Source organism: Chelonoidis abingdonii, chromosome 7 (genome assembly GCF_003597395.2).
Source record: "Chelonoidis abingdonii isolate Lonesome George chromosome 7, CheloAbing_2.0, whole genome shotgun sequence".
Classification (NCBI taxonomy): Eukaryota; Metazoa; Chordata; order Testudines; family Testudinidae; genus Chelonoidis; species Chelonoidis abingdonii.
Window position 1 is genome coordinate 99,385,689 of NC_133775.1, and position 22,754 is coordinate 99,408,442.

A 22,754-nucleotide genomic window follows, 5' to 3' on the forward strand; every position below is an offset into this window, starting at 1 on the left:
CTTCCTGCCACCCCTGTCTGCTAGCTAGCCAAACAGACTCCTCAGGACTCTGCCACTCCAAACTTTGCCTTGCAGGATTTATATAAATGTGCTAGAGCTCCATGCAGTCTGTTCAGTGTGTCAGGCCTTTCTCCTGCTCATTCAGTCCTTCCACATTCAACTGCTCTCAAACAACATTGCAGCAGTAGTGTACAGAAACAAGCGGGGCAGTGCCAAGTGTTCCTCCCTCTTCCCCAAGCCCGTCCACCTTTGTAACTGGTGCATCAAAAACAATGTAATGCTTCAAGCCACATACCTCCTATGCGCCCAGAATTCCCTGGCCAATGCGCTGAACAGGACACTCTACTTCAAATCACGAGTGAGAACTACATGACAACACGCTACAGTACCTCTTCGAGAACCAGGGAACCCCTCAGTGGGACCTTGTTGCCACCTTGAAGAACCAGAAGCTGTCCCTCTGTTGCTCCATAGGAGAAATAGGGAAGAATTTGCGGGGGCGGTGCTCCTCCTCCTCCCCTGGAAGACCATCTCTGTTGCTCCTTTCCTCCCATTCCCCTCCTGCTGCAAGTACTACGCAAGATTTATTGAGACAGAGCCACTGTGATGCTCATAGCCCCATTCTGGCTCAGTCATTTCTGGTTCACAGATCTCCTCAGATTCTCCACCTGAACGCTGCTCCGCCTTCACACCCCTGGATCTAGTCTCATAAAATCAGGAGAATACGGCATCCCAATCCCGGCCCTCTTCACCTCACAGCCTGGTATTTGGATGAGGGTTGAGGGTAGACCAGGCATGCTCCACCTCAGTGTGGCAAATCTTTACCCAGAGCACCTGAGAGAATCCACCAGGGCATGCTACTGAGCAAAATGGAGATGCTTCACAGTATGGGCTCACTGTGACAGTCACTGAGTGTGGTATCTATACCAGTCAACCTAGGCTACCTTCTCGCCCTCAAATGTCTGGTCTAGTCATCAACTCTATAGGGCTGCACCTGGCAGCAATCAGTGTCTTTTTCAACCCTTCCCCCCTCGAATTGGACTGCACCTCAGTGTTTACGTACCCCACCACTGTCCACTTCATTAAGGGTTTACTTAACACTTTTTTCCACCAGTTCTGAAGCCCACGCCCCCATGGGACCTTAATCTCATCTTCTCTGCCCTCCCAAAGCCACCCTATGAACCACTGGCAACATGTTTACTCTGCCATCTTTTGATGAAAGTGACATTCATGGTAGCCAGAACCTCAGCAAGGCAGGTCAGTGAACTAGGAGCCATGATGACAGATCATCCTCCTTCTCATACTATATTCCACAAGGACAAGGTGTCCCTATGGCTCCACCCTAAATTCCTCCCAAAGGTAGTGTCAGAATTCCACCTAAACCAGTGCATCCACCTATCTGTTTTCTGCCCCAAACCGCACACCTCCCCGATTAACAGGGTCCTACAATCCCTTGATGTCTGCTATGCATTGGTTTTCTACCTTCACAGGACTCAATTCTTTCGCACATCGCTGAATAGTCCTAGGGTCAAGCCCTCTCCTCCAAACCAATCTCCAAATGGGTCTCAGGAGGGATCCGTGAATGCTACAAACAATCTGGTGTACCCCCGCCTGATGGAGTCACAGCGCACTCTACGTGAGTGGAAGCCACCACATTGGCTTCACTGGTGGATGTGTCCTGGCAAGACCTAAGTCATGCAGCCACCTGGCGCTCTGTCCACACATTCACAATACAATACACTACTGTACAAGTGGCAGCGGGCTAGGCTGTAATGCAGACTGCGTTTCCATTGGCATCCTCTCACCCACCTCTGCACTGATCACTGCTCGCGAGTTACCCATGTGTGGAATACACATAGGGACCATCACTCGAAGAAGAGAGGTTACTTGCCTGTAACTTCTTCAAGATATGTGGTCCCTATTTGTATTCCACTACCTGCCCTCTCTCCCCTCTGCTTCAGACTATATTCCAAGACGGTAAGAGGAAGACTAGAGAGGCACTACCTATTATACCCTCTGCTGGGAGCATATGGGGATGCACCCTATACGTGCTGGTCAGTGGACACTGCTAAGAAATACTTCAGGATTCAGGTGCATTGCACATCTGCTTACCCATGTGTGCAATACAGATAGGGACCACATAGCTGAAAAACCTCCAGTTACAGACAAGTAACTTCCTCTGCCTTTGTCTAAGACAATTTGTTTGTCAAGTCTGCCCCCAAAACATTTTAGGATCATATTTCCAGCACACGACTCTCTTTACACACCATCTGTACAAACATCACAGTGAGATTGACTACCATGTCACCAGCTCTCATTTGATACTACACACGACACCGTTTACAGATAAATACTATGATAATAACGTATAAAGTGTCAGACCTGATGGGAGTTTACAGAAGAGTAAGCCCTCTGCCAGTTAGTATTGAGGGGCTCTTACATTATTAAAGTAACAGGCTTAACTCTGTTTAACATCTGACATTTTAGTGAACTAAATGTGAACATTATCCAGCAATATTGTGGTATGAATGATTGTGAGGCCTACAGTACTGGCTTTTCATTTACACTTCACCAGTTGATGGATTTATTTTTAAATAGCTTTCAAAACTCTAGTTCATTCTATAATTTTAAAAATACTGTACTGTAGAAGTTAGTGAATGTTTCATTTCACTCAGTCATTTTATTTCTATCTCTAAGGGATGAAAGTCCACTGAAATCAAGTTTCCTACAGAACATGATAGAAGACAGAACAGAATCTGCCTTATCATACTATGAGTTCCTCCTGCATATACAGCAGCAAGTGAATAAATGAACCACTGGGTTGTATGGCTCGCTTGCTTAGCGAAAATTTCTGCAGTAAAGAACACTTGTGCTTGTAATATCTTTTGTTAAATTTGTGGCCTGGTGCAGTTGATGAGAAGTTCTCACTGTGATTTCAACAAAGTAAAGCAAATAAAGGACCACAACTGAGAATCATATGTGCAACTACATAATATTGTACTTTTAAAATCAAAATATATTTGAAGATGTTGGGGATCTTTAACTTGCTGCAAATTATGCTTTTACTGCAGACAGTTGCAGCATGAAGTACATTTGCAAAGGCAATATTGAAAGCGTGAAATACATTTTGTAAAATGGAGTTCTTTGTTCAAAATGTATATTTCTGTAACTTTTAGTTTTGCTTTTTGAGGGGGGAGGGGAGGGTTGCTGCTAGATTTAAAACCTCAATATGATTGAGTTGCAGGGAAATTATATTGTCCTTATGATACAGTATATCCACTGATTAAAGATTGAACATTTCTTTTAAAAAAGAGAGCTATCTGGTACACTTAATGTAGCAATGAAACAATTCATTGTGAAATGAACAAATATTTTGAAAAAAAAATTATGAAAATTTTAGGATGTAATGTTCTAGAAATAGTTATGTTGGATAGGTCTAAAGGTAGCTTAAACTGGCCTAGCTGGATTGAGATAGACTGAAGTAATTTGTTAAAAAGCTTTTAAATGTATCAATATTCTTGTACCTGAAAGACAAGGTTGGCATAGCATACTGTGTAAACTGAAAACTATAATCAAGTGGTCTGGCAGCAAAAATGGGCTAAGACTGACACTGAGCCTTGTGTTTGTAGTTAAAAATAATGAATTGATCTTGTCTTAATAGTTCATTAAATGGCAGGAAAGTGGGGAGAAGAAGGCAAAGCATAAAACCACCTGATCCTTTCTGTGTGTTACATTAGATAGATTTCTGCTCTAATAAAGGTTAACTAAATGTTAGGCCCATAAAATTATTTTTTGTGAAATGAGGCTGTGGTAGCATTTCATCCTTAATTTATCAGTATATTTTTGAGACAGCACTGAATATTTTGTTTGACATCTAAAACTGAATCAAAGCAGAAGTAATAATTTTGCTCTTGAAATAAATAGAAAAAACATATTGGTAGGAAGTGTTTTATAGTTCACTGAATATATTTAAAGTTCTCCGAAACCTTTTTTATTGAAGCTATGTAACAAGCCTAATTCCAGGGCCATGTGTGCACACAATAAACATGTTTTAATTTAACTGACAGACCTGCAAGTGCTACAAATGAAACATGGAAATTGGATTTATAGAAAGCTGGTATTCTTAAATGTAAGATGTGTAAAGTACATGGGAATTAAAGTACATCGGTTGGGAACAATCAGTAGATGACAGGCTGTTTCTCTTTATGTTACTAGTCAATTTCTGCCCCTTATCTGCTCATGGAAGAACTGTGATGTGGAAAAGTTTTCTACTTTATTTTGCTTTTAGTTCATATTAATGCTCATACATTTATAGCAGACTTGCAAAAATCTCCTTGTTGGGGTCAGGTAACTTTTCATTGAGTGAAATGTTTACTATAAAGTAGGCAAGTAGATATTGTGCCTAGACTAGTAAACTTGTGAAGGTTTTGCAAAGAGGGTTTAACAGGATCTGGTAGGATCACAGTTTCTGCAGCCATTTGTCTGCTTCTGCTCCAGTTACAGTATAATTGACAAACAGGAGTTACCTCAATGCAGGGGAGAAGCAGCTGTTTCTTCATAGAAACATCTTGTGCAATTTGAGCACAAAAAAGCCACTATCATTTGTGCTGATTTTTGTGATGTTTTCAAAAGAGCATTTTGGAACAGATTTACTTCTCCCAAAGATTATTTATACACCCTCCCTGCTGTGTCTCTATAACTAGTGGAAATGTATTTCCCAAAAGTTTTTTATAAGATTGTTTATCATCATCAGTCAATGTGAAAATATAATAAGCATAGAGGGAAAATTATGTTTTAAAATTTACTCAGTTACTTTATTTCTGGCTTCACTCACATTTAAATCCTATTTTTTTTTTTTATTTCTTAAATGAGAATCAGTCAATCAGTACCTCACTCCAGGCACGTGATGATAAAATGTACCCACTAGGATGTTGGAAATCATCCATGCATCTCACAACAGACCCAAAGCCTTTGTTTTTTCTTACTATTACCGCATACTTTATCATTTATATTCCATAAACTCACATTTTTAAATATAGTGTTTGTTTCAGAGAGAGCATCACTTGCTTTATGTAAACCAGGATAACAGTTATGAATGTCAGACTACATGCCAATACAGTAACTAACAACATTTCAAGTTAGGATCTCTAATATTTTTCTCTGTGAAAACTTATGAACGAGCGAGCAAATGAACCCATTTGAAGTAGAATGCTTTTGGAATGTCCAGATTGTATTTAAGAACGATTCTGCAATATTGAATGTGTAGTTTAATTCCATGCAGGGGTGAACAAAACATACTGTTTCAATTTGTATTACTCTTACATCATTGCAGAGCACACCAGTGTGTAAACTGCCTATGCCACACTTCTCATTGTATTAGAAATGTCAAGGATAACTTGTTTGTTTTAAGATCTTAAACAGGCAAGGGTGGTCCTGGTTGTTCTGTCTTAGTGCGACAACCCTACCACAGCGCATATACTCTATTTTTCTAGTTTCTGAGGTTTAACTATTTGTTTGACACATTAATTTTTTTAATTCAGTCAACATCAGTACCATCCATTTTAATTTGTATACATTATCTTTTATAATTTAATATATTTGAGTCTCAGTCTAAATAGCCTATTTTGCAATAACTAGAATAAGATTTACATTTCTTTTATTCAGAGTTGATTTCTTAACAATTTATAATCAAAGATGCAGAATGGCTGTTATAGAAGGGACCATCAAATGTGATTTTAAGCTTTTGTTCACTATTAGGGATGTAATCCTTATAAATTTAATTTTGTAAAGTAGTGTATAATATTGTAATATTAAATCCTTGTTTTCTGAAACTCAGACACAGATCTGCAGCATGAAGTTATAAATCTTGCCCCTTCTGAATCTGAGACAGGATTTACTTGTCCTCCTTTTTACAGTTTGTAATTTTCACTGTTTTATTCCTGTAAAAAGTCATTTGTAACACATGCAAATGCTTATTTTATCTGTGCTAATTTAAAAGATTTGGCTACTCAATAAAACTAATTGAAAGTGCTCACAAAAGTCCATCAGTCGTTTAATAAACAGAAGTGGGATTCTGTATTTGACTAATCACTGAGTGACATTTTTTCCCATTGGTTGCATTAATAACTTCAGTACCAGTTATTGCATAGCTAAAGGAAAAAATTATAACTTGCTAAAATTGTCAATCTGTAAATGGTACAAAGACTGGGAGACTTCATATTTCAGGAGGAAAAAATGGAAGCATTTCTGTTTTGTAATTGCGATCACTGACAAAATTCTACTTTGGTACTGCACATATTTATAATAAACTTCAAACAAGTCTAAAATCAGATGTACAGGCTTTTGCACCCAGGCATTTGATGCTTTACTCAAAGAAAAAAATTGACATTGACAAGTGTTTTTGGGACATAATTAGTAGCTCCATCTCCAGTGTGCTTCCCTTGGGATAAAAGGGAAGGTCCTTTCATGGACTGAGAGCTGGTTAAAAGACAGGGAACAAAGGGTAGGAATTAACGATAAATTTTCAGAATGGAGAGGGGTAACTAGTGGTGTCCCCCAGGGGTCAGTTCTAGGACCAATCCTATTCAATTTATTCATAAGTGATCTGGAGAAAGGGGAAAATAGTGAGGTGGCAAAGTTTGCAGATGATACTAAACTACTCAAGATAGTTAAGACCAAAGCAAAGAACGTGAAAACTTCAAAAAGATCGCACAAATAATAAGTGATATGGCAACAAATGAGCAAAGTGAAATTTATGTGACATAATGTAAAAGTAATGACCATTGGAAAACAATAACCAATTATACATAGCAAACTACTGATGGGGCATTTAGCCACAACCGAGTCCAAGGCAAAACGATCTTAGGCGTCACTGTGATAGTCCCTCTGCAGGATCTCCCCCACAGTGCGCAAAGCAGGCGGTCGAAAAGCGAACAGGGATGTTAGAATCATTAAAAGGGATAGAGATTAAGGACAGAGAATATCTATTGCCGCTTAACAATCCATGGTACGCACCAACGATCTCAAATACTGTGTACAGATGTCCCTCACCATACAAAGAAAGATTCTAAAGCACTAGAAAGTTTCAGAAAAGGCAACTAAAAGATTAGGGTGTTGGAGAGGGTAACCATACGAGGAAGATTAAAGAGGCTAGCCTCTTCAGCTTGGAAAAGAGGAGACTAAGGGGCATATGATAAGATAAAAGATAAAAATCAGAGCGGGTGGAGAAAGTGGATAAGGAAAAGTTCTTTACTTATTCCATAATACAAGAAAAAGGGGTCACAAATGAAATTAATAGGCAGCAGGTTAAAACAAATAAGGAAGTTCTTCACACAGCGCATAGTCAACTTGTGGAACTCCTTACCTGAGGAGGTTGTGAAGGCTGGGACTATAACAATGTTTAAAAGGGAACTGGATAAATTCATGGTGGCTAAGTCCATAAATGGCTATTAGCCAGGGAGGGTAAAGAATGGTGTCCCTAGCCTCTGTTCATCAAAGGATGGAGATGGATGGCAGGAGAGAGATCACTTGGTCATTGCCTGTTAGCTTCACTCCCTCGGGCACCTGGCATTGGCCACTGTCGGTAGACAGATACTGGGCTAGATGGACCTTTGGTCTGACCCGGTATGGCCGTTCTTATGTGCAGCATGGTGGCAGAAAAACTTAAGTATTGATAAATGCAAAGATAACATACATAGGAAGGGATAAATTTAATTGCTCATACACACAGCTGAGTTCTTAGTTACTTGTAACCATTCAGAAAAAATAGTTTGAAGTCCTGGACAACTCAATTCACTGTGGATTGAGCAGTTGTTTCCACTTTTAGGATGTATAAAGAACACAGTAGAAAGTAACATTGAAAATAAGCCATTATATAAATCAAAGGTATTCTCACCTGGAATGCTGTATTCAAATGTGATCAGGCTATTGAGAAAAAATAGCACAAATAGAACATACACAGCTGTTTGGGTGGTAGAGAAGAAAGTAAATGGGACACTACTGATCTTCCTGTCTCATAATACAAGAAAAAGGAACGCTCAGTGTGAAAGGCAACAGATTTAAAAGTAACGAAATAATTACAACTGACAAAGGAGTAGGAAAAAATGTTGCCTATAGGCCAGTCTGTTCCATAATCTACCACATCTTCCTCTGAAGCATCTGGTACTGGTCGCTGTCTGAGAGAAGATACTGGACTAAATAGATGGTCGATCTGGTATGGGAATTGTCATGTTCCAGAATGGTCAGGACCTGTATTTTACTCCTATCTGCTGTATGAAACCTTTAGCAGCATCTGGATCTCTTAATACCAGACTAGAGCATTAGTTGAAGGAAAGATTCTCATCTTCTAGGGCATTAACATGAGGTTAAAGCAGTATTTCAGCTAGGTATTCACTAGAGATAGGACTGCACTGTGAAGTCTAGATGTGACTTTTCCTAAAGTTCTGGGGAGTTGAGAGGTTTGCAATTCAGGCCCATCTCTAGTGAGTTAGCTGCATGAGTTTTCAAGCCCATCTCCACGTGTACGTGTGTTAGTTGTGTGAGTTTTGAACTAGGACAAGAGTACTGTGTAAATACTATGGTCTAGTTAGCCCTCTTGCTTTGGGGTTAAAGGTAGGGTGGATTTTAAGCTCTTTCCTGGGACTTGGTCATATTTAATGTTCCCACTGCTTTTTGCAAACACAGGAAATTGCCACAGCAATAAGATACAATCTTTCACAGGAGATACTGAACACCTGTGGTGAAACTAAAGCTCCCATGGCACTTTGAGAAGAGCTGTAACTCTGGAATTCTTGTCAGCATTTTTCTCTAAGAGCTGTTTCCTAAGTACTCAGCCTTTTGAGGTCTGTATGAACATCAGCAGTGCAGTAACTGTATACAAACTCACTCTCTTGCAATATACTTTGGGACACCTGGCTATACATAGTTTACCAGACTAGATTTAAAAGTTTGTTAGAAAATATTTAAATAAAGATGATACAGAGAGTTTGAGGTGTCAGTCATTAGTCATCGGGGGCAACATACAGAGTATGGGGGGATGCTGGAATTTGGTTATGGTTCAGCATATAATACACTACATATTTAAAAAGTTCATTTTGCCATCTCTCTAATGAACAGCACCTCATTCTCCTTCCTATAGGGGGCACTTAGGAAAAACTCATTTCTGGATATGAAGGTACAATGGGGAAGTACTTTAACAGATAGAAATTATCAATAGCCGTAGCTATTTTCCATAGAAAATGACCCAAAAATAGGAATAGCAATGAGCTAATTGAGGCATTTCAGTGGGCTAAATTCTGGAGGTTTAGGATTTTGTATGATCAACAATTAATTTCCAGCAGCAGTCTCATTCTAACTCTGGATTTTAAGTTTTGGGGGTTTTTTTTCTGGCCAGAAATACCTAAGATACTTATCAAGGTCATTTGCTCTAAGACTGCACATAGCTGTGTTCTGGATATCTATACACAAGTACGTAAAAGACTATTTTTCTTTGTATGCCATCTTTACACTATTGCTATAAATAGATGTTCCTCTCTGAATGTGCATCCTAAAGTCAGATGTAAGATTCCCATAGTCATGTTTTAGTGGGATGCAAATGTTTCTGCTGGATGGTGAAGTTAGAAATGAACCCTTGGAAGAACTATACTCCATTATGGAAGTCTCAACCACACGGAAGTTAAATTGAAATGTTGTCTCAAATGTAAGCTGTGGTACATACAATATTTTCCTTATTTACTATTCCTTTAAAAATACATTGTTCAGAAAACTGTAAAATAGTAGCTTGCCTTTTATTGCCAAAGGATCTAAAAGTGCTTCATGATCTAAACAATTGATGATGTATCTGCATGAAACAGCAATTGTTCAACAGTAGCCCTATGCAAGAGTTTTGGGTAGTAAATCCAAACAATCGCTTGTCTCAGCTGAATCTACAGGAGAAAATTAAACCCTGTGGAATTACCTAAATTGGCATTTTGCCATTTAGTACCTCTATCCTACACAAAGGTCCCTGGGCTACAATCAGCCCTTTATGGTTGGATGCTGAGAATATAGTGAGGTATATTAACAAAAGAAAGCTATTAGTCAGAGATACTTGCTTTTTTCAGTAATTTTCCAGCCCCATGGCAGTTAATTATTGCATACTCTGAAGGACAGAGGCGAGCACACACAGTGACAGATTCAGGAAGGATTGACTTTTGGTTTTTGTAACAATGAGCCTTGTCTGAGGATTTCCCCTGTGCAATTCAATTCTGTACATGTTATCATAGTGATAGTCACTTGCTATTGCTGCTGGAGCCTCAAACAACTAAGGATGGGAGTGCGTGTGAGATCCCGTTTGTAAAGAATTGGTGGTGGTCAAATGAGAGAGCTGCCCTGTGTCTGATGAGGGGAGCAGACCAAGCACAGCTAACTGAACTGATGCGGGGGGGAGTGCTGGGACAGGGCAGCCAGCTATGCTTAGTGTCTGATGAGGGTAGGGTGACCAGATGTCCTGATTTTATAGGGCCAGTCCCGCTTTTGGGGGCTTTTTCTTATATAGGGACCAGGCACAGCTAGGTGCCCCGTGTCTGATGAGGGGGGAGTGGGCACAGCTAGGTGCCCTGTGTCTGACTGGGGGGGGAGCGGGCACAGCTAGGTGCCCTGTGTCTGATGGGGGAGAGGGGGAGCGCGCACAGGTAGGTGCCCCGTGTCTGATTGGGGGGCGGCAGGCACAGCTAGGTGCCCTATGTCTTATTTGGGGGGGAGCAGGCACAGGTAGGTGCCCTGTGTCTGATTTGGGGGCGGAGCGGGCACAGCTAGGTGCCCTGTGTCTGATGGGGGAGAGGGAGAGCGGGCACAGCTAGGTGCCCTGTGTCTGATTGGGGGAGGGCAAGCACAGCTAGGTGCCCTGTGTCTGATTTGGGGGAGGAGCAGGCACAGCTAGGTGCCCTGTGTCTGATGGGGGAGAGGCGGAGCGCGCACAGGTAGGTGCCCTGTGTCTGATGGGGGAGAGGGGGAGCGCGCACAGGTAGGTGCCCTGTGTCTGACGGGGAGGGGGGAGCGCGCACAGGTAGGTGCCCTGTGTCTGATTGGGCGGGAGCGCGCACAGGTAGGTGCCCTGTGTCTGACGGGGAGGGGGGAGCGCGCACAGGTAGGTGCCCTGTGTCTGACGGGGGGAGCTCTAGAGGTGCCACCTCTGCGGCACACAGACCGGGCCGTCGCGCTGACCTTGGCCCCTAGGAACCGGGGCAGACACCTCAGCCGCGGGACAATCCTGGGAGCCTTTGCCCAGGCCAGGCCGCTCTGCCTTCACCCCCTCGCTGGCCGCGCCGCGCACCGCTAGGCAGAGCGCTGAGGCAGAGCCCGCGGGCAGGTCGCGCGGCTAGCCTGTTGGGCCTGTGGCATGAAGGCGCCTGTCCCCCCGGCCGGTGGGGGGCGTTCGCGGTGTCTGCCCCCTCGGTAGGGCGCCCGCCGGGACCCTTCCCCCTGGGGAGCCGTTTCCTCCGCGGCAGGCAGGTGGCTGCTCGGACTCTAACCACCCCGGGCCCTCCCCTCAGCCGCGTGGTGCACCCGGGCAGCGTCACCGCTCCCTCCGGGCCCTCCTGCCACCTAGCTGGTGAGAGCTGCTGCGCCACGCCTCCCCTCTCGCTCCTTCTTTGTGTGGTAATCCCGAGGCCGGAGACGCCATCTTTACTATGGGCATCAGGTCCGGAAAGGCGCGAAGTTGGGGCCGGACGTCACTCCGAGTTCCCTTGGTCTGTGCCCTCATCCAAGATGGCGCTTATTGCTTCAGCAGTTGGAGGCGGTTCTAGGATGGCGGCGGGGGTAATGCGTGCGCACTAGGCTTGAGGGAGGTGGAGAGGCCTGGGAGGTCCCATTGTTTTGTGGGGGGTGGAGCTGCTTGTGCTGTTTCTGCTGCGGATGGAGGCGGAGGCGCTGGCCGTGGTGGATGGCGGCGGGGCCGGGTCAGCTCCTGGCCCCGTGGGCGGCCCCCCAGTGCTCTCAGTGTCGCAGCGCCGGGCCGAGCTCCGGCGGAGGAAGCTGCTGATGAACTCGGAGGAGAGGATCAACCGCATCATGGGCTTCCACCGGCCGGGCGGGGTGAAGGGTAAGAGGTGGGGAGGCACTGGGGGGCGAAGCTGGGGGCCGGGTGTCGCTCAGCCCTAGCCCGGCGGGAGGCCAACGGTGAGGGGCTGCGGCCTCCACGAAGACATTGAGGAAGGGGCTGGGGGGACCGCTGCCACTGAAGGGAGCCAGTCTGGGCTGGAGATTGCTGGGGATACGCCTCTCGTTAAAAGGGCAGGGGGAGGTAGGGCCAGCATAGGTTGGAGGCAGTGGCTAGCCCCTCAGCTTTTGGGGTGTATGACACAGCAGCCATGCTCTTGTTACCTTGCTTCTAGGCAGGGCGAGGGGCTCCGGGGTGTCTAGTGATGGCATCTTCCTCCTCTCTGGGAGCAGGGAAAAGACTCTTCCCTACCAAGATGGGTGGGGGCATGACTGTGCTATCGGTGATGGGGTATTTTTGTGGCAGTTACATCCTCACTCCTTTTCTGCCCATACCTTTACGTGATACTGGCTGACTCGCACCCGTAAATACTGCAGAGATTGGAGGAGTCCACTTTGCTGTGCAGAAACGTACCTCAGTGCAGCATACAAATGCCTCTGTGATTTCCTTCAGTGGGTGAGGAATGGTATCTGGAGATCTTTTCACTGGCTTCGGCATTGTCTGCCCTCTGTAAAATAGTTTAGGGACTTCTGCACGCTGCAGCTTACTGTGTTATTGAGATTTGCTGCTTGTGGCCATATTCTTTTCTTCCGTGTTTCTTATATTTGGAATCACATTAAACTTCTTTTCAGGGCCCTTTAGTGTATTAGGGTTATTATTATCTATAAAGCACCATAGATGTATATAACTGTGTATCCACATAAAATTGTGTGTGTGTGTATCTGTGTCCTCCTCCTGCCCCCTAAAAATAATTTACAATTTAAGGGTCTGATCTTGCAAGCACTCTACTCGCAGAATTGACTTTAATGGAATTTTCTGCTTGTACAGGAGTAGGCAGGATTGTGTCCTGTTGTGTTGATTAGGGGGTTCCTTGGGCCCAACAAAGGAATGCTAATAAAACTCTTCTTCACTGTTCACACTTAATCTGTTTAATGTAGTGTTTGAGGTTTTGTGTGAAATTATACCTGGTTTATTCCCATTATAGTAGCCACCATCTCAATCTTTTTAATATTTTATTAAAGACACAGAAAAACAAAAAACAGTTAAAGCGTTAGAAATGTATACTTGTAAGTAAGGCTTTTATTTTAACAGTATTCTTTATTCCCTTTGCCTTTATAAGGAGTAACCCCTTCTTGACATTGGTATTAAAGAACATAGCAGATGTTTTACAGACAATTGAAGAATGCTGTCCAAGTGTCAGCACAGGCAGAGAGTCACAGTCCTTGTTTGGGACCTTTCCACCTGTTGTTTTGCCACCCCAGGACTTTAGCTGGAGCCTTGAAGAGCTCTTATTGCAGTTTGCTTCACTTAAACAATCCCGTCTGTATTTGTCTCCAACTTTTGCTGACTTTCATAAATCATTCTAATTTAATAAGCTAAATTTTGATTATGAAAAATACTACTCCTAAAGTTTCTTTTTTTTTTCTGGTTTAATACCCATGACTGGAATATCCTTTTATTGCATTTTCTCTTTGCCCACCAAATGAAAGGTCATTCTCCTCATTTAGCACTCTGCAGCCCCACAATTGACTACATCTTGGCTTCTTTCCTTCCATGCCTTCCAGGTTGCGTTTGGTTCTTAATGGTCCTTCTGTCTGCTTCACTTACGCTGAATTCTATGCTTCTTTTACACTGCTCCCTTTGCTTGAAATAACCCCTTGCTTCCTGTGTTCCAGATGTCATTCTTCAAATCTCTCCTCAAACCCAGTGCTTTTACTTGGTTTTTCATTGCTGAGTGACTGTGCTGTGCTGACGCTTACACTGCATTCTTCAATTGTCTGTACAACATCTGCTACAATTTTTATGAACTCTTTATTGCTGGGTTTTAATGTATATTTTGTATTTTGGAAGTCAATATGGTGGTAGAGGGGAGTCATTGAGCTTCTTAAAGCTCATGGCAAGTGTGTGTGTGTGTGTATATATATATATATATATATAAAAAAAAAAGTATGGCTCTTATGAAGTCACTGTCAAGATAACAGATTTTTGTCTTGATGCCAAAGTTGGCTTTATGCTATGCTTTTTATTGTTTTCCACCAGGAGACATGGTGTAATGGTCTGAGCATAGAAGCAGGCATCAGGAACACCTGAATTCTAATCCTAGCTCTAACACAGAGGTCTTCTGTTGCTTAGGGCAAGTCACTTAACCACTGCCTCAGTTTCTCCATTTGTAAAATGGGACTGCTGATAGTAATTTACTTCTCAGGGAGTTTAGGAAGATTAGTTAATTGCTGTTTATAAAATGCTGTGAAGAAAAGCTTGAACATGTTTGTTATCAATTTTGAAGCTGTGGTTTCACAAAAATGATTTAATACATCAACCTGATGCCCAAAATCCAGCAAGCTGAGAAGCTGATCTAAATATTCAGTGGGAATAACATACTTCATGTTTTGTTTCTCCTCTGCAGATGATGAAAGTCACACAGAATCAAAACTTCAACATGAGCAAGATAAATCGAACTCCCTCCCTATTCCTGCAGTTTCAAAGCGAATTGTGCTTGGTGATTCTGTCTGTAATTTGGCAGGAACATCTGACCACACAAGTGGCATTATAGAGCTCAAGGGAGATAAAAAGGACTTGTTCAGTAAAACTCCCGAGCTCGGTAACAATGGTACCAGTGAGCTCCGGCATCGTAGCAGAGGGGATCTGGCATCAGAAGCTTCACAGAGAGCACCTCGGCATGGATTAGATCAATACTTATCAAGATTTGATGAAGCTATGAAGCTAAGAAACCAGCTGATGAATGAGAAGCCTAGTCAAGAGAATGGGAATGCAGTGGAGGAATTTGATTCTTTTCGCATTTTTAGATTGGTGGGGTGTGCGCTTCTTGCCATAGGAGTTAGGGCTTTTGTGTGCAAGTATTTGGTGAGTTCAGAAAAATATTTGTTGCTGCAGATCCCACAGTAGTTCTCTTCTAGAGATAACATGAAATTTATCATGACCCTTGTCTGTAGATGGTGACTAGATGAGTGGGGAACTTTTTCTCTTATATAAGCCCTGAGCAGTCATTACCACATTGAGGCAGGCAGTCATCTCAGAACCTGCACTGTCTGAGTAATGCAGCCACTAGGTAGCATTGAGAGAAGTGCAAACTATAACCCCATTTCCTATAGACTAAGAACATTAGCATCAGAATGCTTCAAGCATCTGCTCGTGTTTCCAGATGGAATCTCATCTAGAAGTATGTAGCTAGCACAGAGTACCACCTTCTGAGTAATTGGGTTGACTTTAGACAGCATTGATGCTGTAACTGTGGCAACAATCTTTAGTAAGTCTGTAAGGCCTCCTATGTCTATCTCCTTTCCGGGTCAGGGCCTAAGAGAATGTATGCAGCTATTCCTCCTTAGTGGTTAAATTTATCTATTTAGGCAACCAGTGTTCATAAAAATTGTTATTTTCCATAAGTTATTTTGCAGTGCAGTGACTGAAATTTTATTATACACACTTGGCATTTTCCTTGTAAGAATAAGTTCATGTGATTCCTCAATTATCCTTGTTTGTCTAACTAATTTTCATGTTTTCTCTTCAATCTTCACAGTCAATATTTGCACCATTTCTTACACTACAACTTGCATATATGGGACTGTCCAAATATTTTCCAAAGGTAAGATCAGTACTCAGAAAACATCAAGTTAAAAGATTTTAAATTAAACTTTTGTGAGAATGGTTTAGAATGGACCCAGCTAGTACAGAATGTACTTTACAAACAGGATTAAGTGACTAATTGATGTATCAATATGACCTCCTTTCATTTTAAGGTAGTGAAATGAAAGACACCTATCATTGTGGATTAATGCACTAGCCTTTAAATTGTCAGGACCTTAATTCAAATCCTGTTAAACCCTCGAGTGAAAATGAGTTCTGTTGTCTTGGTCTTGTGCCTCGTGAACATTTAGTCATACTACCATTGGAAGTATCTGATCAGAAGAGGAAGTTAGTTCTTCTTTTGTGTTATGAAGCATTTCCCTCCATCCATGCAGTACCGTATGTACTTCTTCATAAGCTGAATATTTTTGGTAAAAAAGGGACGTATCAAAGAGTGGGGTCAGCTTATAGATGGGTCTTCACCAAAATGTGATGATTTTAAACTCTATGGAATCATTGAATTGAATATCTAATACACTGTTGTTTTATTTACCTGGGGCGTCTGCAGGCATGGAGCTCCTCAGCTCTCTGTGGCTGCGGTTCGCCGTTCCCAGCTCCCACTGGCTTGGAACGGCAAACTGCGGCCACAGGGAGCTGAGGGGCTCCATGCCTGCAGATGCACCAAGTAAACAAAACGTCATGACCTGCCTGCAGCTTACCCTGACAGGCCGGGAGCCAAAGTTTTCCAACCCCTGAAATATAGGGTCGGCTTATGAAAGGGTCATGCAGTTTTTGCTATTTTTACCTATTCATTTGGGGGGGTCAGCTTATAAATGAACGGGCTAATGAACGAGTATATACAGTACTTATTTGCGGTCACTGTTGTGTGGTTTCATCCACAGATGATGTGCGTGAGATGTTCAAGCTAACAGAATTTTTCCCCTCAGTGTGAACTGAACCTTACGCCTTCATTTTCAAGGTCACTGAATTCACTTACTAATAACTGTTCAAATGTAGGGCAAAAGTCAAGGTGGAAGACTTTGAAATGAGAGGATTTATTTACAAGCCTAACTTCCTGTTCATCAATAGGAAACTGTATCCCTTGCTTTATATATCTGCACTGGTTAATTACAATTAAGTGACTGCTTAGCTGATGTCTTTGTCAGCCTACATTGTAAGGGAAGGTCAACTAATACTTGATCCATAGTTTAAAATTCTAATGTTCCTTTTCAGAGGAATAGTAGATTAATTATAGACCATAGGAATAAATGAGTGGTTGGGCTTTCTTAGGTAAATATGTAATTGAAAACAGCCAACTTTCAAGAAGTCATTCTAAACTGATCTGCAGAAAATGCCAGACAGTGTATTAAGGGGATCCATCCTGGATTAGAGCACCTGGACTAGATCACCCATTAGATTTTTTTAGCTCTAGTTTCCATGATTCTAAATTCAGTTATTTAACTGTAATATTTTAAGATGTGACTTTTTTGAATTTGAAAATAATATGCTTGCTGATAACATTTACCATTTATTGTGTATGTTGCTATGATACTTTAAACCACAGGCCTGTCAACCCATCTCTGGGCTAGCTAAGTGGAAAGTAGAGCTTTCCTGGCACGTTTTGAGAGGAGATGGGCAAATCCCTTTCTCTCATTTTAAATATAATGATTAATCTTGTGTGAGCTAATTACTTAGTAAATAATTACTAATACTTGCACAGGTCATTCTGCTATCAGTGTCCATTTTTGTTGCTTTGTAAAAACCTTGGGATACCTTGAGTATTAGACTGTGTTTTAAATATTCATAAATGGCTTGGTTTACCTGTACTTACAATAGTAAGTTGCAATACTAAACCGTAATAGATCACAACATTTTGAAATTTCACACAACTTCATGTTGCCTTCCCAAAAATGAATTTCAGTATAAAATGCCGAACAGACATCTATTCTAGAATTTAGGACCCTTGACACATAATTTAAACCACAACCTGTAACACAGAGAGTAGCCAGTTCACCCATCCTACAAAAACCCTAACCTTACAGTCTCAGCCCTTTCCTATTGCCTGTTCTAAGAGATGGAATTGTCAAGACCTCCTAATGGTCAACAGATTCAAACTATTTCAGACCACTGAGAAGGGAGTGAATTTGAAGGTGGTCATTGCCCTTCTTAAGAGAGCTCTGCAGCAGTTCCATTTAGAAAATTGATGGAGCACCAGTGTGATCACCTGTGCTGATGATATCTGAAGCAATATTGTATGGGGAGAGAGAAGTGCCATGCCATTTGTGGCTTATTAGGTCAAAACCAACATCTTGAACTTGACCCAGAAACCAGCCTGATAGCCAGTGTTTGTGTGTTCATGGAGGGAGAAGCTGCTTAGCAAGTAAGCTGCTGCATTCTATGCTAGTTGTTGCCAGATGCATTTAAGATGTAGCCCTAAACAGAGCACACTATCATAATCGAATTTAGAGATGATAAAGGCATTGATTACAGTAGCAGGGTTGCATCAAGAGATGGTTACACTCTCTAACCAGAAAAAGATGGCGGGGCGGGAAACAGTTTTGATCATCACTGTTGGAATTATCCAGAAGCAACTGTTAATATAACAAGACTACTGATTGCACCCTTGAGTAACAACCAGTGAGGACAAACAATCTTATTAGTCTTTGTTATAGCTCTTGGCTTCTTGCCCCAGCTGGTCATAAAGCTCAAGGGTATAAAACTCAGGTAAACTAGCTTGCTCTCCTCATGCACCAGTCTCAATTAGACACAGAAAGATGCTTGATCACGGTATGGGTTGGATGACATGAAAATACAAAGTGGGTATTGTCAGGATACTACAAAAAAAGATTCACTCCATGTCTCCTTGCTAGCTGTCTTTTCAGCTCTCTGTGCATAGTAGAAACCTGCAGTATCCCACATGAGATCATCCTCAGAGCAGAAAAGCACCCTCCCAAAACTGCTCGCTGGGATCGCTGAGATAAAAGAATAAAACAATCAAGTAGCAGTCCCAGCTGCTCTTGCTGGAGTCCACACGTGGGGTCAGGTTTTAAACCAAATTTTTCTGCATTAGAAAAGGATCAAGATCTCAGATTCCCAAGAGGACATGATCAAATTGATCTTAACTCAGTAATACAAGTGAAGACAGTCCCAGCCCTGAAGAGCTTACAGTTCAAAATAAGCATGAGCTGTAGCCCACGAAAGCTTATGCTGAAATAAATTTGTTAGTCTCTAAGGTGCCACAAGTGCTCCTGTTCTTTTTGCGGATACAGACTAACAGAGCTGTTACTCTGAAACCTGTCATGGCACACCAAGTGAGCTTCCACTCTTCCCTTGTCAATCTTTGGGAGATACAATATCCATGGTCTCTAGAAAGATGAGAGAAGATTGTATCCTCCCTAGGAGTCAGTGGCATTTATTGCTGAAGCTGAGTCTTGCTGTCTGGACTTGCTGCCACAGGATTAGCAGACAGTGGTAGTTTGAGCATAGAAAATAGGGTTGCATATCTTGAAATGAAAGGATAGATGAAAGCCTCCCAAACTTAGAGCAGGTCTGCACTAGAAACTTTTGCTGGTAAAGTAATGTCAGTTAGGGATATAATATCTGACATTTTTATAATGGCAAAAGTCCTAGTGTAGATGCAGCTATACTGGCAAAAAAGTGCTTTTGTCAGTGTAGTTTATAGAGGGAGCTGGTGTAAGCTATACCAGCAAAAGCACATTTTTTCCGAGTAAAAGCTATGTCTGTGCCAGCATAGCTAAACTATGAAAGCAGACTTCCCTATTTCCCATGGTGGTTTGGGAGAATATTGGAGCCATCTCAGCATGAATCTGCTGCAAGAACAATAAGAGAGAAATGTTCAGAATCATAGAGCACAATTACAGAGAATGGATACAAGACTTCACAAGGGAATTAAAATGTATATTGTCTATACTGACAATTCAAACAAATGTACAAAAAATATTCAAGTATTACTAATCACTGTTTTTGTTTTTTGATGTTTAGAGTGAAAAGAAGATGAAAACTACGGTATTAACTGCTGCTCTTTTACTGTCAGGAATCCCTGCAGAAGTGATTAGTCGCTCCATGGATACCTATAGCAAAATGGGAGACATTTTCACAGATCTCTGTGTTTATTTCTTTACTTTTATCTTCTATCATGAACTTCTTAGTTTTTTTGGTTCTGAAGTGCCATGATGGCTGTAGAACTCAATACAGTAGTTACACAAAAGTTTTCCGTTCTGTATTCCTATAATATCGCTGGGTGTGCCACACAGATTTATACCTTACTTAATTCTTACCTATTCAAATGCTTGAAAGCAGTTAAATCCACTCATATGAATGGAAGAACAGGGTCCCAAGTTTGGGGTTGTATTAGTACAGTTTATTCAATTTCTAATGTGGGAATTAGAGTGCAAGTGTCAGTGATTTGTATCTTTTGCTTATTCAGTTAGAGGTCCTTTTCACAGTACCCCAAGCATCACTTACATTGTGTCACTTTCTTGTTGACTTGGTAGTGTGAGAACATAACAGAACTGGTGTGCTCTCAACAGAGCTATATATATATTGTGACAGGACTTACCTAAAGACTGCTCCCTGTGTATTACTTCTGTTTTTTAAAATTTTAATAAAATGTACCCATACATTCTGTTGTTCAAACTCTGAATGTTGAACAAAAATAGCCTCAGCCCACACGCCTGCTGCTTCTGCAGCAGTTTGGTAATGCACCACCTCATTGTCTTGCTTTCAGTTGGAGTCCTCATTCTCTCTGTGCATACGTTATTTGTTATAGCCATGACTGATTTCAAGTGAGGAAACTGGGGCAAAACAACTAAGCAAAAAAATCCTGTTATCCTACAAATGTCTTTCATCGAGAAGTAAGAAGACATAGTTAGAAATGATGCTAATCTCATAACGTTTCCCTGGGCATTTGGCAGTTCTCTAATCCTAGCAGTTATCCTAACCCCAGTTTTACCCCTGGTTTCATCTTGATCTCGGTTTACTGCTCTCTCTAGAGGGTTCAGTTTCTACAGTGAAAGCAGCACTCAGGAAGCCCGAGTCTAAAGCAATTGCTTCATATTTATTAACAATGTCTGGGTTGTTTTGCTCGCCCGCTAGTTAACTCGGGGACTACGTATTTTGACTGTGTATCTCTTTTCTGTATTTCTCTCCCTGTGTTTATTACTAAAGACATTTGCATGTAAACAGGATCTTAATTGCATGGGAGTTCTGCTCCGCTGCTTAATACTGCTGCTGCTCAACAGCATAACTGGACCTTTGGCTGGCATTCAGCAGAGCTATTTATATATTGACTGATTTGCTTATTCCTTTGTTCTACATGTTGGTTTGAAGTCCCCCCAGATAAATCACAATAACCGTGCTTATTCAGATCTGAACTACTGAAACAGGCAATAGAAAAAACATTTTCTTATCGCCATGTTGTTCTGAGTTTATTTCCACATGAAGATCAATGTGTTGAGGGGGAAAGTGGTACCTGTTACGGAGCACATGTAAAACCAGACAGGAGGGATTTAGGAGGCTACCAAGGCAAATAAATCGTATTCTCTCTCTAGGGGGAAGTGAGCTAGCTGTAGTTCTATTTTCAATCCCACAGAAATGTGACACGTTGAGAGGAAGGAATGGGCTGTCTGAAGTGTTATCCCAGCTAGCCATCCCTTCACATTGGCCATCTTCAGTTATTTTTGCTGTATCTGAACTTGGTGTTACCTCCACCATGTAGCTTGTCTATTGAAACTACAAGGTGAAATAGGCCAATATCAGTTTTTTTAATTTGGAGAGGGTCAATAATTTTATTGGTGTTTGTCTACAGTGATTTTTTTGTTTTGTTAGAAAGCAAAACTATCTAGCTACATGTTGCTAAAGTAAACAAGACTGTGCTTTCTGCCTAATCTTTCTCAACTAAAATTTTCTGCATTATAATTTTAATTCTGCATTTCTCAGCCAATTGTTAGACCTGTGTCTGTGGCATGAAAAAGAATTGTGTGTTCTGATTTTACACTACATTCAGTTCTTTTGCACTACCATTGTTTTTGTTGGCTAGCCAATTGTATTCATTTAGGGCTAGACTGTAAACTATTCTGATTTAGGTCTGATAGCACAAATGCATTTTGCAGTGCTAGTGTAGCAGTGTTGATCCCAGGATATTAGAGAGAGACAAAGTGGGTGAGTAATACCTTTTACTGGACCAACTTCTGTTGGGGAAAGAGACAAGCTTTCAAGCTACAGAGAGCCTCTTTTACCAACAGAAGTTGATCCAGTAAAAGATATTACCTCATCCACCTTGTCTTAGCACAAATGTAGACACGTTAAAAGGTTCAGTCAACAGATTCAGATAGGGGCTTTTCAAACCATCATTGAAATGTAAATAAAGACTCTGCTCAAAAAAATAATACGTGACCTAACTTTCAGGATTATATAGCACATAAATGAGTATTGCAGAAATGCAACATATTAGTCCTATGGAGGGTCTAAAAACGCTGAATTTCTCATTATTCCTGACTAATATTTCAGCTTGTAAGAATGGTTTCATTGTAATTGTTTAAGCCTAGAAAAGCATCTTGGCATACAGGTTGTTCTTTCTGCACTCTCCTCTTTTTGCATTCCTGTAACTTGGAAATGACTAAGCCAGATTTTTTTTCATAGGTGCCAGAAGAAATATTGCTCTGAGGCTTAACATGGAAATTTTTACTCTGAAAGGAATACTTTTGTCAGACATGTAATGCTGCTGAAGATAGGGTGGGCATATAACCCTCCTCCCTGCTGTAATTAATGAATGAACCATAGGGCTGATAGGGCAAATGTTCATAAGACGGAATTCTTTCATTGCTTGGTCAAGGATGAATACAATCTCCATGATTTCATTTTCTCTGTTCATGTACAATACTCTGTTTAATGTTTCTTTTATTTCTACACTGGTTGTTTTCTATGAAATTTATTAAAGTTATGCTTGTTATCA

The 22,754-nt window shown here is 41.6% G+C and overlaps 2 protein-coding genes across 4 annotated transcripts in view; both read left to right on the forward strand.

The window, feature by feature from the left end:
• SEC24A (SEC24 homolog A, COPII coat complex component) overlaps nt 1-6,084 on the forward strand; it is a 47,898-nt gene extending 41,814 nt beyond the window's left edge. For both annotated transcript variants that reach the window (XM_032783520.2, XM_032783521.2), the window contains exon 23: nt 2,695-6,084. In XM_032783520.2, the coding sequence (XP_032639411.1) occupies nt 2,695-2,809 (115 nt within the window). In that variant the 3' untranslated portion in view covers nt 2,810-6,084. The remainder of the gene's footprint in view (nt 1-2,694) is intronic.
• Nucleotides 6,085-11,737: 5,653 nt separating this feature from the next.
• Nucleotides 11,738-22,754, forward strand: CAMLG (calcium modulating ligand). Of its 2 annotated transcripts, none has more exons than XM_032783522.2 (4): nt 11,738-12,079; nt 14,604-15,061; nt 15,735-15,800; nt 19,784-22,754. In XM_032783522.2, the coding sequence occupies exons 1-4, from the start codon at nt 11,893-11,895 to the stop codon at nt 19,973-19,975; spliced, it is 903 nt and encodes a 300-aa protein (XP_032639413.1). In that variant the 5' UTR covers nt 11,738-11,892; the 3' UTR covers nt 19,976-22,754. The 2 variants fall into 2 exon arrangements, with proteins under 2 accessions (XP_032639413.1, XP_032639414.1); XM_032783523.2 differs by lacking the exon at nt 19,784-22,754 and adding an exon at nt 16,684-18,603 and having other exon boundaries at nt 11,784-12,079.